This window comes from Curcuma longa, chromosome 15 (genome assembly GCF_044706935.1).
Source record: "Curcuma longa cultivar G26 ecotype Majalengka, Jawa Barat chromosome 15, ITB_CL_G26_1.1, whole genome shotgun sequence".
In the NCBI taxonomy this organism is placed as follows: domain Eukaryota; kingdom Viridiplantae; phylum Streptophyta; class Magnoliopsida; order Zingiberales; family Zingiberaceae; genus Curcuma; species Curcuma longa.
The window spans coordinates 3,687,285-3,703,470 of NC_133875.1; the positions used below are offsets into that span (position 1 = coordinate 3,687,285).

At 40.1% G+C, this 16,186-nt stretch overlaps 2 protein-coding genes and 1 pseudogene across 2 annotated transcripts; 1 reads left to right on the forward strand and 2 right to left on the reverse strand.

The window, feature by feature from the left end:
- The first annotated feature begins 854 nt into the window (after positions 1-854).
- On the forward strand, positions 855-3,690 carry LOC141845859 (protein SEEDLING PLASTID DEVELOPMENT 1-like). The gene is made up of 9 exons (XM_074733860.1): positions 855-1,405; positions 1,464-1,678; positions 1,751-1,901; positions 1,975-2,166; positions 2,252-2,414; positions 2,491-2,678; positions 2,776-2,952; positions 3,020-3,184; positions 3,259-3,690. Exons 1-9 carry the CDS (start codon positions 971-973, stop codon positions 3,568-3,570), a joined length of 1,998 nt encoding a protein of 665 aa, XP_074589961.1. The 5' UTR covers positions 855-970; the 3' UTR covers positions 3,571-3,690.
- A 162-nt stretch (positions 3,691-3,852) lies between these two features.
- On the reverse strand, positions 3,853-6,188 carry LOC141845862 (auxin-responsive protein IAA16-like). The gene is made up of 5 exons (XM_074733863.1): positions 5,868-6,188; positions 4,906-5,156; positions 4,377-4,527; positions 4,240-4,301; positions 3,853-4,119 (listed from the first exon to the last, which is right to left on the reverse strand). The coding sequence occupies exons 1-5, from the start codon at positions 6,095-6,097 to the stop codon at positions 4,082-4,084; spliced, it is 732 nt and encodes a 243-aa protein (XP_074589964.1). The 5' UTR covers positions 6,098-6,188; the 3' UTR covers positions 3,853-4,081.
- Positions 6,189-13,711: 7,523 nt separating this feature from the next.
- Positions 13,712-14,819, reverse strand: LOC141846542 (uncharacterized; annotated as a pseudogene).
- Positions 14,820-16,186: the final 1,367 nt, after the last annotated feature.

A 16,186-nucleotide genomic window follows, 5' to 3' on the forward strand; every position in this document is an offset into this window, starting at 1 on the left:
ACATCGATGTTGTAGAGTACAAACGATTGGACATTAAATGGTAACGACGCATGTTATATAAGGAACGATGAAATACTTAAATAGATGAATTAATTTAAAAATTAATATTTTAAAATAGAAATAAAATTAAAATAAAATATTTTTGAATTCTTTTTTCCTTCCTTACGTTTCAAATATAAAAAATTATAGCAATTCATGAACATATAAAAGTAAAATATACCATTCTTTTCTCTTTTCCTTTTTAACTCGTTTCATTCCAAATAAAAGTCAAAATTCTCTTATTTATCTTTTCTTTTTATTTTCATCATCAAAGAAAAATATTAAATAATTTAATTATAGATAAAAAATAATAATAAAATAATATTTTTTTATTTTGAGCATTCAAAAGTTATCTAGGCATCCGAACACTTCTATCGCACTCACAAATTAAATATTATTAAATTCAAATTCAACTTAACAATATTTTTAAATTTAAAATTAACCTTAATCGAACAAACTCAAGAACAGCTTGTTTAACCCTGATTATAAAACTCTAATTAAATATTCTTTTTGTCATCATTAGATTTTTTAAAATTTGTGTAAAGAAGTATAAGCTTCGTGGAAGGCCGGTGAAGAATCTCTTGCAAAGCTTGAATTGTCATCGTCGAGAGCGGCCCAGTCATTCCATCCCGCGTATCCTACGAGACACGCAACTGGGAATTTGTAATCGAATGTTTGACCACGCACCCCCGCGATGGGCACCAAGGGGGTGGGAATTCCTGTTGCCTGTTCACAGTGAGACAGGACTTTCCCACCCGGTTCTTAGACGTGTGGCGCTCGCCCGCTCGCGGGCGATCCGTGGCTGCAAACGGTTGCCCGTTCCGTGCCTCCCTCGCCCTCCTCCTTCCGCACTCCACCCGTTCGACGAAATTCCCAGCCGAACTATAAAGGCCCGTCGGCGATCGGCCGCCCACTTCGGGCGCCGAGAAGGATGTTGAAAGCTTTGGCTCCAGCGAACGCCCTCCACGGGCTCCGGACGCAGCCGCGCTACTCCGGCCTTATCGTCTGCTCGTCCTCCGCCTCCCGCCGCTCCTCCGGCCGGCGCAGGGCCGTCGCCCCCTCCGTCCGCCGCCCCGCCGCCGATCGCTGCTCCCTATGGAGCGACCGCGGTTCCGCCTCGATGAGGCCTCGACCCGACGAGGGCGCTTCCCCCTCGGCTCCCGCGGTTCGCGACGGGCTGGAGTTGTTCCTGGAGCTGGTCTCGCCTAGGATGAGGCGAGATCTCGCGCGGCACGAGGAGGTCCAGCAGCTCATCGAGGTGGTCATGGATTTGGGGAGGAAGCCCATCGCGCGGTTCCCGTCCGGCGATTGGATCATGTCCGAACACCCCGTTGGCGTCGAAGACCTTCGCCAAGCCATTTCTAAGGTAACTCCGATCTCAATCCCTTGATCTTCTTTGATTATACTGAGAATTTAGTTTACAGGTGGGTGGCTTTTCCGATGACAACCGATCCGGCATCGACCGCTCCCTGCACCGCATTAGCGCCATTAGAAACCGGAAGATGCAAATCATCGGCCTCACCTGTAGAGTTGGCCGGGCTATCGCCGGCAGCGCGGAGATGATCCGTGATTTAGTTGAAGATGGAGGTTCCATCTTGGTGATCGGCCCTCCTGGAGCTGGGAAGACTACGTTGATCAGGTAACTCATCCATTCGTCCAACCTTGCTTAGCATTCTTTATGTTGTCTTCAGCCATGTTCTTCATCACGCAGAGAAATCGCTAGAGTTTTGGCAGATGAAAAGATGAAACGAGTGGTCATAGTAGACACATCCAATGAAATCGGAGGTGATGGAGATGTACCTCATTCAGGAATTGGTCGGGCAAGGAGAATGCAAGTTCCAAACGTTAGCATGCAGCACAATGTAAGAGCACCATCTGTCACTTTGCCTCTCTTATGGAGTTCTTCACCATTTCAGAAACTAGTTTATGTTGTAGGTCATGATTGAAGCAGTTGAGAATCATATGCCAGAGGTGATCATAATTGATGAAATTGGAACAGAACTCGAAGCTATGGCAGCAAGTACTATAGCTCAAAGAGGAGTTCAGCTTGTTGGAACAGCTCACGGGGTAACAATTGAGAGCATAATTAAGAATCCCTGCCTCCAGGCACTTGTTGGTGGGATAGAGGTAATGCTTTAACTCCTTGGCAGAATAGATCTTAGTAACTGAAATAATAGATAGATCTTCTTACTTTGAACTTGTTCTGATGTAGAGTGTTACACTTGGTGATGAGGAAGCTAGAAAAAGGAAAGTGCAAAAGACAATACTTGAAAGAAAAGGACCACCTACATTTACTTGTGCTGTTGAGATGATATCAAAAACTGAGTGCAGAGTTCATCACAAACTAGAAGCTACAGTTGATGCCATTCTAGCAGGTTATATATATAATTTTGTTCCTCTTCCTGTTTCAGAAAATATTTCATTGTCTTTGTCATTCTTTTGTGAATACAGGGAAATCTCCTCCCTTTGAAACACGTAAGATCGATCCAAAAGGTGAATTGAGCAACTCTTCTCCGGTTCCACAGGAGTTTCATGAAGAGAAATCATTTGATGGAAATGATAATGCTGGATATAACAAGAAAGCAAGAAGTAATTCATATACACCAAGGAGTTTGCCAGTTCGTGTTTATACTTACAAGGTAGTCACCAGACTTGGTTCCTTAATATTCAATTGCCTTCCATTCCAGTTTTCAACATGTCCTTCATCAATTGATGTTATTTCCATTCATTGTTAAGATTTTGGAAGCTGACCTGCTGCAAGTAGCAACTGTGATGGGCTATGAGGATGATATTCATGTGACTGAAGACATTGGAACAGCAAATGCAATTCTAGCATCAAGTTCCGAAATGAAGCAAAATCCTTGGATTCGCAGTGTCGCAAAATTCCACCACCTGCCTGTATTTGTTATCAAGGTAAGCAATTGGTGTTCTGCTTCCTCAGTCTGCCAGTGCCCTTACAGCGCTTTGTTCTTGCCTGCAGGAGAGTACAATGACACAAATGGTGAAGGCAGTTAAGATGATCCTAGGGGTCAATGGTTTTGGCTCCAGACTAAATGCACCGTCAATCTTTATCGACAAAGACATAGAAGTGGAAGATGATGCACCCAAGAGAAAACCTACATTGGAGGAAATTGATGCTCTGGAGGTACGTGCATGATTGAGAATTGAAAGATGAACACGATTGTAATGCTTGATAGTTGCATACTGATACTATTGCAGGAGGTTCGAATGGCCATCGAGTACATCGTAATTCCTGGTGGAGAACCTGTAGAGCTCCTCCCAAGATGTTCGGAGATAATTGCTCGTCAACTTGAGCTCGTCGAAAGCTACCAATTAGCTGCAAAGAGATCAGGAACGGAGCTGAACTCCAGGCTGCAGATTCTTCCCACGAAGGTCGATAAGAACAGCTCCACCGCGAAGAGCCCCGGTGTGAATTTAAGCGAGCGAGCACAAGAGATGGATCTTAATTCTCTACACGGATGGAATTCGGGTTCCAGTGTTCCTCGTCTTCCACTTTTGCCGGATAATTAGCAACTCTCGTTACATGGTGAATCTCTTGTCTTGTACAGTGATGTATATATCAGATTCTGAAGCTTATTCTTCACAGCAACTGTAAATTTATATCATTCTTTTAATGGGAAATTAGATCGCGCATGATGCTTGTTTGGTCAAGAAATGCAACGACAAGATTCAAGATCTAAAGAAAATCGCAAGTTAAAGAGTTGATCAAGTGACGTGATCTTAAATTACTTATCCAAATGGAAAAATCGAAAAAGGAAAATAAAAAATAATAATTATAGATCAGTGTAGAGGTATATTATAAACTCATAATTAACACAGATGAGCAACGTAACATTGTTTACTGTCCATACAAAAAACGACAAAATAAATAAATAAAAGAAATATATATATCAAGAATCATACAACCCAACATAATACAAATGCATATATATAGAAACACAGTAGAGATGCAAGACAGTACACTTGATTTCAATCCAGAAGCTTAATTATGTGATGTTTGATTGCTGATGAACCACAGGCTTCAGCTTCGGTTCTTACGTTTCTCCATGGCCCTCGGTGCTGTAATTAGGAAGCAGAAGAACAATAGTTTGATTAATCTGTTTGATAAAACTAATGACCTTACTTAAATAGTAGCTCTCTATTCATTAGAGCATAAAAATGATAAATATGTATGCTTACCAAGTCCGACGGCCTCTGATCCCTTCATTATCCTCAAACGTTTGCAGGAGTCAACAAACATCCTGGATTAATTATTTTGGTTAAATCAAAAATAAATCTGTCTAAAAAACTTAATTAGCATCTACAAATTAACTTACTCCCAAGGAACGTCCCCTACGAGCATCCAATCCCCATCCTTGTCTTCATAAGTTGGCACAAACTCAGATCCATTGATCACCAGTTCCGTTACCTTGCCGTCGACGTTCATGAAATCCCTCACGCTTATGCCTTGCTCAGACCCATAATTTCCTGATACACATATATATTTCCATACTTGATTACATATTCATAGAGAAGCTTGATGCATCACGTGTTCCGTTTTGATGAAGAGAAGAATAAAAAAATAGTGATACAGACTATCATGTCAGTTGTAGGGAATGAGCTGTATAACCGTGTGGATGAACTCTAAAGCTTCCAAAAAAAATGAGATAATTATCCACCATTAATAATTAGCATGTTCGTCTTCCCATTATTTTGACGGGTGCAGCTTGCACGGCCTCTCACATGGTATGTCTCACTTATATTTATTATTCGACTGACATACAAAAGAGTACATGCATATGGACGTAGCTAGGTGAGCTTTCTGTTGCATGGTAAGTGTGAAAGAAAACTGAAATAAATAGTTACCGGAAGTGGTGAAGGAGGAGAACATCTTCTGCAAGGCCATGGAGAGATCCTGGTAGCTCTTGTAGGTCTTGAGGTCGACCTTGCGAAGGTAAGGAGCGCCGTCCATGCTCACCTTCACGAAAGCGGCGGCAGAATTAGCAGTTACTGTTTTCTCGCTTTGTTCTTCCTTGTTCTTGCTCTCAGGATGTTGCTGCACGTTAAGAATGTTCTTCCTGAAGGATCGAACTGGAGGCCAGCCCACCACTTGTGCTCTGTTGATCATTTAATTATGTTAGTAAAAAAATATAATTGGTTTATAAAGTTGATACCTTGATTAGGTTATAATGATCAACTAAGTATATTGTTTTTACAAAGTCAGATTTAGACACAAAGCATATATACGAATCTCAGAAAGAGTATTATCCAAAATGATTAGGACTGATGAAGAAAAATAAATTATCATCACAGCTATCTAGTTGTTGATGTGATAGGTCATAGGAGAAGTTTGAGAACAATATGAGGCTAATTTAGTTGAGTTTGCTTTTGATGTTGTAAATGGTCTTGTTGTATTTTCTTTGTATCTCGTATGCCCATATAAATATAATCTGTTCTTGGTTCACGTATTCTAGGTGCATGCATATAAATATCATCTGTTCTTGGAAGCTATATCTATAAACTTAAGATAATTTGCCCATTTGCTTTACATGCAATACTTTATCCATTGAGATGTAGAGAAGAAAGTAATTTTTGTTAAAAGAAATTAGCAAAGCGAGCCTTAAGATCCAAGTACAACAGAAAAAAATCCATTTAATAACAAACTATCACATAGCACATGCATATATTTCTTAGAATTTCATGTAGACTGAGAGCTTAGAATTTCATGAGTTCGTGTTAACTTAAGATAAAGAGAACATGCAAATCTTGTATTCAGTATTCACAAAAGATTAATAGAGATTAAAAATTAGGAACATAAATCTACGTACTTGGGAGCAGGTGGCTTCTCATGAGCATCAGTGGCCTTGTTTTCTTTCTCAGCGGACACTAATTCCTTGCCCTCCACCGGAGTATGAAGCTTCAGCTTCAGATCAATTGTCTCCAGGAAGCCTCTCTTCCCAGAACACTTCGCCGACACCTCTGCTTCTCCTCCGCAGCCGCCGCCTCCCGGCAGCCCCAGGCGGAGCTCCGTCTCCTCCAATCGCAACCCGCTAGCCATCACTTCTCCGGTGTTCGACAGGGACGAGAACGCCTCGGCTTCTTCTTCTTCTTCTTCTTGCTTGTCCCAGGTTTTATTAATCGTGTAAGAAACCAAGAGACCGCATAATCATAAATTAACGAGATGGGACGAACTTATACGCTGGGCCGCACCGTCCGACCCACTTCTGATCAAAACACGTGTCCGCGGCTTGTTGGAATTGGATGATCTCTACGGGCTTTGCCGGTCCGAATCTACAACTAATCCCGGTTCGGACCTAGTTTTTAATTAAACCACCCGATCTAAGACGACAACAATCACATTGACGGCACTAATCTATGTAATTGGGAGAGAGGGGTCCATGTGCTGAGATTCCTCGAGAGACCGGGACCGGTTCACCCATGTGAACCCTGTCTCGCATTAACCGAGCATGAACCAATTAAATAAAACCAAAGCCAGCACTTGCCTCGGTTTGATTCTCTGCATGCATGATACTTCTAGTTCAGGCTACTTAAATAAATGGGCACGTTTATTGCTCCGAGGAAAGTATATGGACCAATATTAGCAGCTAGATTCTCGAATCAAAATTTGTATTTAAAATAAAATAAACAACAAAAAAAAATATATAGTAAATCTTTTTGACATAAAAAGCATTACAGTCAAATGAGAGATAAGATATAGATGGCATGATTTTTAAATCACTAACAATCATTCTTAAGTTCTCAATGGCCATCATCAATTCTATCTTCACTTTGATGGGACTTCTTAGTGACTTGGTAATGACTACATTAATAATTATGTTTGACCATTATTTCTTCTTTTTCTGATAAATGAAATGTTGAATTCAAATTAAATTGACAGAGTTTATTTTGGTTTTGAAATTGTATGAAAAACAGTGAGATTAGTCACTATGATACATGATTTGAGAGGTATAAGACAAGACAACCATGTTGCTAGATTCTCACTGAATTTCAGATTGAGATTCGACTAAACTTAAGTTGATATTGCTCTAGCTTTTCTCTTGTGGAAGAGTAGAGATGGGTCTTCAATCATATCAATCACAAAGATGAGTCTATTTAGGCAGCATGATGTTTTCAGAGCAGAACTAACTACTAAGAATGTCTTTTGTCTGCAAGTGTTTGGTCTGCATTGTTGTCAAATTAGAAAAGGATATGCATTCAGCCTTTTTCACTAATTAAAATGATTTATGAGATGGTTATACTAAGGCATCAATTTTTATGCACTCAGGACGCAATTTTATCGAGGAAAGTTGTCAGAAAGGTGCCGAAATAATTGCCCTGAATTAACGTCCTAACTCTACAGTTGTGAGTAAGACACTAACTTCATGGCTAGAATAGCAGACTGCAGATTGCATTTACTAAATGGTTTCAGTTTATTCCTTCGTGCCAAATGTGATAAAGCAATGCATTAATGAGCCAGGTCAGAACTTATCCAATTAGAGACAAACATAATAGCATCCAAGATTGCTACTTGAAAGGTTCAGAATATAGTTTAGGCAACTCTATTGAAACAGAGGTAAGTAAGGTGAGTCTTTGACTTGATCAACAGAGAGTCTATTGACTCAGTCAGCGTAGAGGCTGTGTGGCATGATCCAGACTTGATCAATATAGACTCCAGGTGACGAGTTAATAGTCTCCAACCGGCCAAGTCAGTCCAAGTTGACTCAATTTGACCTCCCGAGTTCCCAACCTACCGACTTACTGTTGGTCTGACTTCCTAAGTTCTTGACTTTCCTATCTCTCGACCTCTCAGCCCACTGACCTACTGAGCAATCCAACCTCTCGGCATGTGAAAGGACACAATGGTTACCAGCATGAAGGAACATGATGGTTACAATGAAACCCTTTAAGTTCATCTTTCTATTATTCTATTTGAGGTACCATGATGATTTAGACATTAGAGGGACCTCACTGGAATAACTCCCGGTGAATCCTTTGATACATGTTATCTCTTACCGAATCGACTACGTCCCAAGGAGATCCTCCACTACCAATCCCTTACAAACTGACCCGGCTGAGAAAAGTAAATCCAATAGCAATTGACGTGGATAAAGTTAATAGAAAGAAATTCAATGAGAATTGATCCATCCCTCGTATCGGAACGTCTATTATTAACTAGATTGTGATAAAATAAGCGTAGCACCTTGCTGCATGCATCGTCATAGTCCATCAACAGTAAGAAAGAGCATGTCAATAGAGATGAACATGTGAAAGTTGTGGGTTCGTGTGTTTTGGTTGCCAAGGGAAGGGGCAAAAGATATGAGATGGTGATTGAGTGCATGTGAAAAAGTAATTCCTACCCTATAACTACAAGCAACCTGCCTATATTGCCTTATCCACTACTGGATCATCAATAAAGAGATAAGACTGCTCCGTGAGATCTGTCTTAACTCTGTGTTTGTTGGCTCCCATACCAAACTTAGGTTTGGCACTACTTTTGTTTTGTTAGACAAGGGGCAGGAATCAATTTATTATATTGTTTAGATATTTTTCCACTGGGTTGGTTGGACACATGCATGTAGCTAGGTAGAAATATACAAGTTCTAAAAACTATTTTGAAATATTGAACATAAAAATGTTTGCTAAAATAAGAACAAAGATGCAACACTTTAAGACATTATTTACTTGAAAGAAATTGGGAAGCATAAGATGATAGAAACATAACAACATTGAGTTAATCCTGTCTTATACGAAAAAAAAACAAGGATAAAGTAGTCATTGCAGTTGTAAATCCTCTCAACTACTTTTCTCATATTCTTGCTTTCTCTCATCTCTCTCTCCAAGTAAACAAATGCTGAATGAAAATATTCTGTCCCAAGGAAGCCAGGTTAGCTAGGTAGGTATTGGAGGAGTACTCCATCCATGCTATTTTCTCAAATGCCAACTACAACTCTCTTAACAATATACGAATAAACATATGAAAATTTAAATCTTTAAGTGGAAAGGATATTGATGAGAGCTATGAGCAGCAAATAAATTCCTGCAAGAGACTTGAGCGAGACAGCAAAGAAAGGCTGGCCCCTCGATGGTGGCTTCCCTTCTACTCGAAACAAAGAGACAATTGTTTCATGAATTGTCAAGAAGTCCCAACTTAGACGCTGAGAAATTAAACTAGGAAGGGGACAGCACACCTGTGTGTTGATGTGATGTTAATTACAACCATAGCTTAAGACACCATGATATATTACACCTGGATCCACTCATTAAATTCTCTGCCTGTGGAATCCATGATGACACGTTACTTTCTTTTTGGACATTCAAAGTTGGTAACCTAGAGGAAGCAGTACAGATGGCAACTGTCAGACGAGCTATGTCGGCTTAAAGACTACAAAAGATATACTAATTGGTGGTGTTATTGATCTTTACAGAGTGCCGGTACTATACAAATACAGTGAAGCATTTTGGATTTTAGTATTTCATCAACAAATGGCGAGTAAAGGTTGGCTAAACTTAATATCAATAAGTTTTGTAGGACACGAAGACGTCTGCATCAACCAATGCTCTGAGCCACTTGTGTTATGGACATTAATCTTACTGTGTTACTGTGTTATACAGTTTACTTGAGGTGGCATGCCTTACTATAAGGCTATAGCGATGGATATATCATTATCATCAATTCAAGTTAGCGGGATAGATTCAGTATCTGATGACTCCATTAAACTCTCCTCAGAGTTATATTAATAGTAACATTCAAATCTCTCACAACACTTTTGATTAGGTTATTTTAGTCTATCTCAACTCCTTAGTTCTTCGACCGAAATATCAATGTCTAAATATATAATTTATTAATCATCTTTCAATATGATAAAGCTACCACAATTGCTTTAGGTAGGTAGTTAAACAAGCAAGGCTTTAAAATCTATTCAAGAAGGGAATTGGCACAAACGATAATATGAGAACAATTTAGTAAACATATTATAATAGAAAGAAATTGGCTACTAGCTCACCTATATAATATTCTTCAAAAAAGTAAGGACCGTCTGATCTCTGTCACAAGCACATTGTCTGTTCTTTTGTGTGACTCACGTTGACGCCTTGCTTTATGGTAGAGAATGAAATAGTTTCTCATCAAAATATTTTAGCAAACGCACAAGCTTTTCCACAATGTCCAAGGTGACTAGCAGTTAGCAGTTACCTCGATGAAATCCTGCCAAGCTCCAGAAAGATGAAATCATAATCGAACTATATTACTGAAGTATATTTCTTTATCAGAAAGAAACAAAGTTACTTGTGAGACGCTAACATTCTGCATAATGTTTAATTAGCAAAAAGATTAAATTATTCAATTGAAATTCCAAAAAATGGGCCATAGGTGTATTATTACGCATGCAAATATTAGTTGGCAGTTGTGAGAGTACATACTGGCCGTAGGTCAGTGCCTACCTCTTAATTGTATTATTTCTGCCCACTTCAGAGATATTCATGCTGAGATATACATGGAGAAGAAAGCCATGCTAACTCTAATTAATTCTAGATATACATTTCTTTTACCCATCACTTTCTCCAGCGGAGAAGAAAGCATTCTGCCCCTTTCTGCAGAGCAATCTTAACTTAATGATCATAAGGATTGGCGTGTTCGGCAGTGCCACTCGTGTGGCCCGTTGGTATCCTGATCTCAGAACAGGATGTGAAAGGCATTTAACTACTGTTATGGCCTAAAATATATGACAGAAGCGAGAGTCTTGAATGAGATGGTGCATGGCGCTTCAGTGCATTATGAGAAGGGCCGTCCACTTAAATGCAGATTTCAGATGAGCTGGAAGTGGTTGCAAGTGTAGTGTTGTGCTTGGTACAGAGGACCAAAATCTCATGGATACATCTTAGTAGATGTTGTATAATCTATGACATGAATATACATGTAATCTACAGGAGTTAATGAGATAATAAGCAAATATATTATCTAAAGTTTAGGTAAATACATGGTTTTATCTCCTCATGCCATGATAAACTGTTCATGCTTGAATCAGAACCCTTGTATACCTGAAAATCTGGGATTTTTGTCCACCAGATATGCTGCAATGCCGATTGGACCACTTCAATGACTGCAATTGGTTTCGATTGCATCAATCATCTTAGATACTTAGAATTGAGCGCATGGTCTTGCGTATTATTGATCACTGTTTGACTAAATCAGAATGCAGAAAAGTATAAGCTTGGAAGCATTAAAGACTACAATAGCTGACAGAAAGGAAATTTCTTGATATTTTTAACCAAGTTGAATGATAATAAACTTGAATGACTGTATCATTCCCGTTACAAGACAGAGAACGAAACTGCATGCTTTTCCTAGAAGAAACAGAACATAAAGAGAGAGAGAAAAAACATCTGCTTGTCCTGTTATTTTTAAAGATAAATCATTTAGATTGCTGAATAAAGATTGTTTTAATTTTATATACACTGCTACTTTACTGATTGATATTTTTGAGGGCCAAAAAAATTGTGGCTCATCATATGCCAGAATAATTGGCTCATTTTTTAACCCAAATGAATGAAAAGAGAGAAGAATGAGACAATTGAATTCCACCACCCTGGCATGAACAGTATTAGTTGACTCAATGAGATAGTTCTGTCTTGTATTGATTTCTAGACAAGTGAAGAAGCAAGACAAGAACACGTGGACTAGAACAACCAAGCAGAAACCAATCTATTCATAGTTGAAATAATTTTGTTGCATTGAAGGGCCAACAATTAAACTTTGTATCTCCAACAGCTTGGACTGAATAATTTGTTCGGTAATATGAACCCAACACTCATTCAATCCATTCCAAATCCATAGTTCAGATAAAAAAATTCAAGGAACAGTCTTTGGGTCGTGTCTGTTTGGGCCAAAATCCAACCCTAGCAATGAACACTCAAAGGTAAAGGATCATGGACCAAATTTCATGAAGAGTTACATGATTATGACAACACCTGGAGTAATAACAGTCACAGCAATTGTCCAGAACAAGACCAACACACAACATTCTGATGCTCCAACTATAAGAGAGTGATAAGCTGACTGCTGCTACTGCAAGAGCAATAACTACAGATCACATGGAGAAACCCTCATAGCTACACCACGAGAAAATCAAAAAACACGTAGCACCATCAACACCAGTTCTAACATTGAGCATAAAGGAACCTACTAGTTTGAAGAAAATTTAACACCGATGAAGCATGTCCTTGCTTGCCTAGATTTTCCATATCAGAAGAATACAAGAAAAATGTTAATCGCTGTAGGTGACTCGATCGAACTTACCAAAAACATCCCACAGATAGAGCACGCGAAGTCAAAATGCATCATTCTCGTCGTCGCTGCCGGAGCGCTTGATGGGGGCACAGAATAGATAGGAATATGGGGGCGGCGGAGGCAAAAGAGATGACAGATCGAAGGGATCGCCGGCATTGGGATCGAATCGGAGTCGAGAGCAAGGATTTGGGGAGGAGGAGTAGGGTTGCGTGGACAGGACTTCTTCACGGGAGAAGGCGGGCATTTGAAACGGACCATAGACCGACCGGCTTTGATTTTTCATTGACTGAACCGGGTTTGGTTCACCATGAGAATTTCCTTAATTTTTTTTAATTCAAATATTTAACTCATCTTATTAATCCTCAGGATGAGCAATCCAGTTGACTCCCGGAACCTAACTGAATTGGTTACGATAAAATATACTTATTAAAGTAGGTAAGAATCGAATCTCGATAAAGTTGAAATAATGCACTTCTCCGTCATGACCAACTATAGTTTCTCAATTTACCTCCTCACATATGATTGTAAAGCTGTTAGGGTAGCAGATTCCACCTTTTGCTGAAGGGATAACCAATCTAGCTTCCAAAAATTTCTCATATCATAAAACTCGATCATGATGATCTCTTAGAGTCTAATCGTTGTACCGTATTTGTTGTCATGTGATTTTGAGGTCATAAGTTCGAGTCTCGAAAACAGCCTCTTATAAAGTAAGGTAAAGTTGTATACAATAGATCTTTCCCTAGGACCCTACATTGGTAGGAATTTTATGTACCGAAGGGTGTAAATGAGTCAAGTCATTCGCGAGCTATTCGGGTCTCAATTAACAAAAAAAATCATTTGAGTTTGTTGGATTAAGTTAATGAATCAAGCTCGAGCTATGATTTCAAACTTGAAAATATTATCAAGTCGAGTTCGAATTTAACAGTATTTGGCTCGTAAACTCGCGAACATGTACGTTTAAAAGTTCATGAACGTGTTCGTTAAACTCGTTTAACTTTTAAACGAATCATTTTCGAACCAAATTCAAACTAAGCTCGTTTAACTTTTAATGAATCATTTTCGAATCGAGCTTGAACCGTTCGTGAATTATTTAATTTTATTACGAGTTAAATTTAAATTTAAGAATTAAAATTCAAATCGAACTCGAACCAAGCTCGAACTTAAGTAAAATGAACTGAGCTCAAGCTGAAATCTCTTAATGTTCGACTTGACTCAATTCAAAGACACCCCTACTTACTTGTTTGAATTTGCGTTGAGTGTGTCATGTTTCAATGAAAATTAAAAAACACAGGAAAATCAACACGAATACATTAGCTTTAAGAAAAAGACATCCAGCACGATCAAACAAGACTTGCAAACGCTCAAGAACAAAACGAAACAAAAGTACTAAACTCGCCATGCGCAGGCATGGCACGAAGAAGACATCGACGTCCCGCATTGGCACAGATACGGCCAATGCTTCTTGTCGGGGCCGTCATCAGCCTGGTAATCCGGAGCTTTCGCTAGGTAGACGCCGATTGCGGTAACGCAAGACGCTGCTCTTCCGAAGAACCCAGCAACTCTGTAATTGCATTCCAGTTGAGCAGGAGGGAAGACGGATCCGCCGCACCCTTTTCCGAACGAATAGGAATTCTTGTTGGTCACGATCTCCAGTTTGGTCAGACTGATTGTGTCGAAATTTCCTCGAATCGACGTGATGTGTTCGTTCTCCCCGAGCTCAATCTGCATTTCATTGAAGCAGTAAGTTACATTCCGTTCATCTTCTTAATTGTTCGCTAAGGAATTTGACCTGATGGACAGTGCCGCCTTCGCCGCCGATTCTGGGCGTCTTGTATTCTTTAGAGTTGATTTTGTATTCTATCCGGATGGAGTTGATCCGATCGTCCGCGCTCACGTTGATGGTTTTGATGCTGCCAAAAGCTCCAATGTCCCAGTCGAACCCTAAACGAGGTCCCCATGGTCCTTCTGTTCTTTCATTTTCCTTTCCGCACTGCAAACAAGAAAAGAATTAACAAGTTTTGACGATGATGATATATTTACTAGCTCCGAATTCTTTTGATTTACCAATGTATATAGATCTTTGTCGGCCATGGTGTCGAGCGCTTTGCAGACGGCGGCTTCGACTTTGTCGAGCGACTGGAGCGTCGAGATTCCTTGACGGTCCTTGCCGGCGGCGGCCACCAGCTCGTCGAGGCAGGAGGCGAGCTGGCGGAGTTGCTGCATGGCGTTGTCTTCCTTGCAGAACATGCCTTTGATGAGCTTGAGCTGCAGGCGCTCCAGCTTGCACTTCGTCTCCTTGAACCTGATCTGCAGCGCCGGTGAGGCCTCCGGCTCGGCCGCCGCAGCGGCGGCGTCCAAGCACCTGATCAGGCGGCAGAGGACCTCGATGACGCTGCCGCAGGGAAACATGATGATGAGATGCCGAAGAAGAAGAAGAAGATGATGATGGGGTAGTGGGAAGTGTGTTGGCGTGCTTTAATACTGGTGCGTGCATGTATTGCTTGATACAGAAGCTCAAGAACAAAGCAGGAACAGAGGAATGAATTGCAGGATTAGGAAAATGAGAAACTTAACGGAGAAGATGAAAACAAAAAAAGCAGATCGATCTAGGAACGTATTTAATGATATAAAATAAAGAAAAAGGGAAAGATAAAGATAAAGGGGAAGAAATTGTTGGAGAAGTATAACAAAATAAATTACGAGAAGAATAAAGATGACAAAGAGAAAGAACAGAATTGAAGATGACTGAAAGGAAAAGGTTTCTGTTGGAGTCCTAATTTTACTAATTGTTCTGGTTTGGTTTGAGATCGTCCGTCTAATTAGTCATCGGGCACTTAGCTTGTAAGTTGACGATCAAAATGGTTTGGTTGATGGACTCTTATGCGCCACCAAGCTCTGCATTGTAAGAGGAAAAAGAAAATGAAAACGGAGGCTAGACGTGCTCTGGCTCAACCGTTCCGACACTCAAGTTAAATCATCCACTGAAGATGGAGAAGAAAGAGCTGGCATGAATAGAGAATGAATATATGTGATTCTACACATGTGCATCCTTGTATCCGCGAGAGGAGGGGGAGATATATAGACTTATGGAAGAGAACAATGGGAAAATTGTTTTATGTTAATTAAAGAGAATATTTCTCAATGGATATCTTATCAGAGAAGATATCCTATTTAGGTAAGGAGAACATCCTATCGCCGCCGTAGTAGCGAAAAGTCTTATCATACATACCTGATACGGCTTCAAACTACGCTATCATGCCGCATTAATATTATAGATGAGTTATCCGAGATATCATATGATTGTATGTGTCCTTCTGGCGACAACCCACTCAGTTGAATGAGGAAATGAATGAAGAGATCATAGTCGATTGGGCGCGATGTAAGGCATGATTCATGAAGGAGGCACAGCGTGAGGCAGCAAAGAGAGTCTGAGTCGAAGTCAACTGAGATGGGTCTTGAGGCCAAGACGGGGTATAATACGGTCGAGAAGAGACTCGATCAGGTGTCGAATCGAAGTTGAGCTTTGATAGAGGTCGGGTGTGGGATCTCGAACTGAACTAGATGCCGAGTCGGATATTGGATATCCTAACTTAGCCGGATGCCGAGTCGAGTATTGGATCCTGACCTGAGTCAAATGCCAATGCGGGGTGTGGGACCAAGCCAATCAACTCTAGAGTTAAATCTTCTATCTGACATCTCATTTAATCGGATCGAATCGGATCTTGATCCCTTAGATCAAGTCATATCGACCCATGACACTAACGTGTCATGCCTCTTCTCATGTATCTCCTATTTTTCACATATACGTGTTAACTTAGTCAATTAGGAGGTTGATGAATAATTGGTAAGTAGGGATGATAA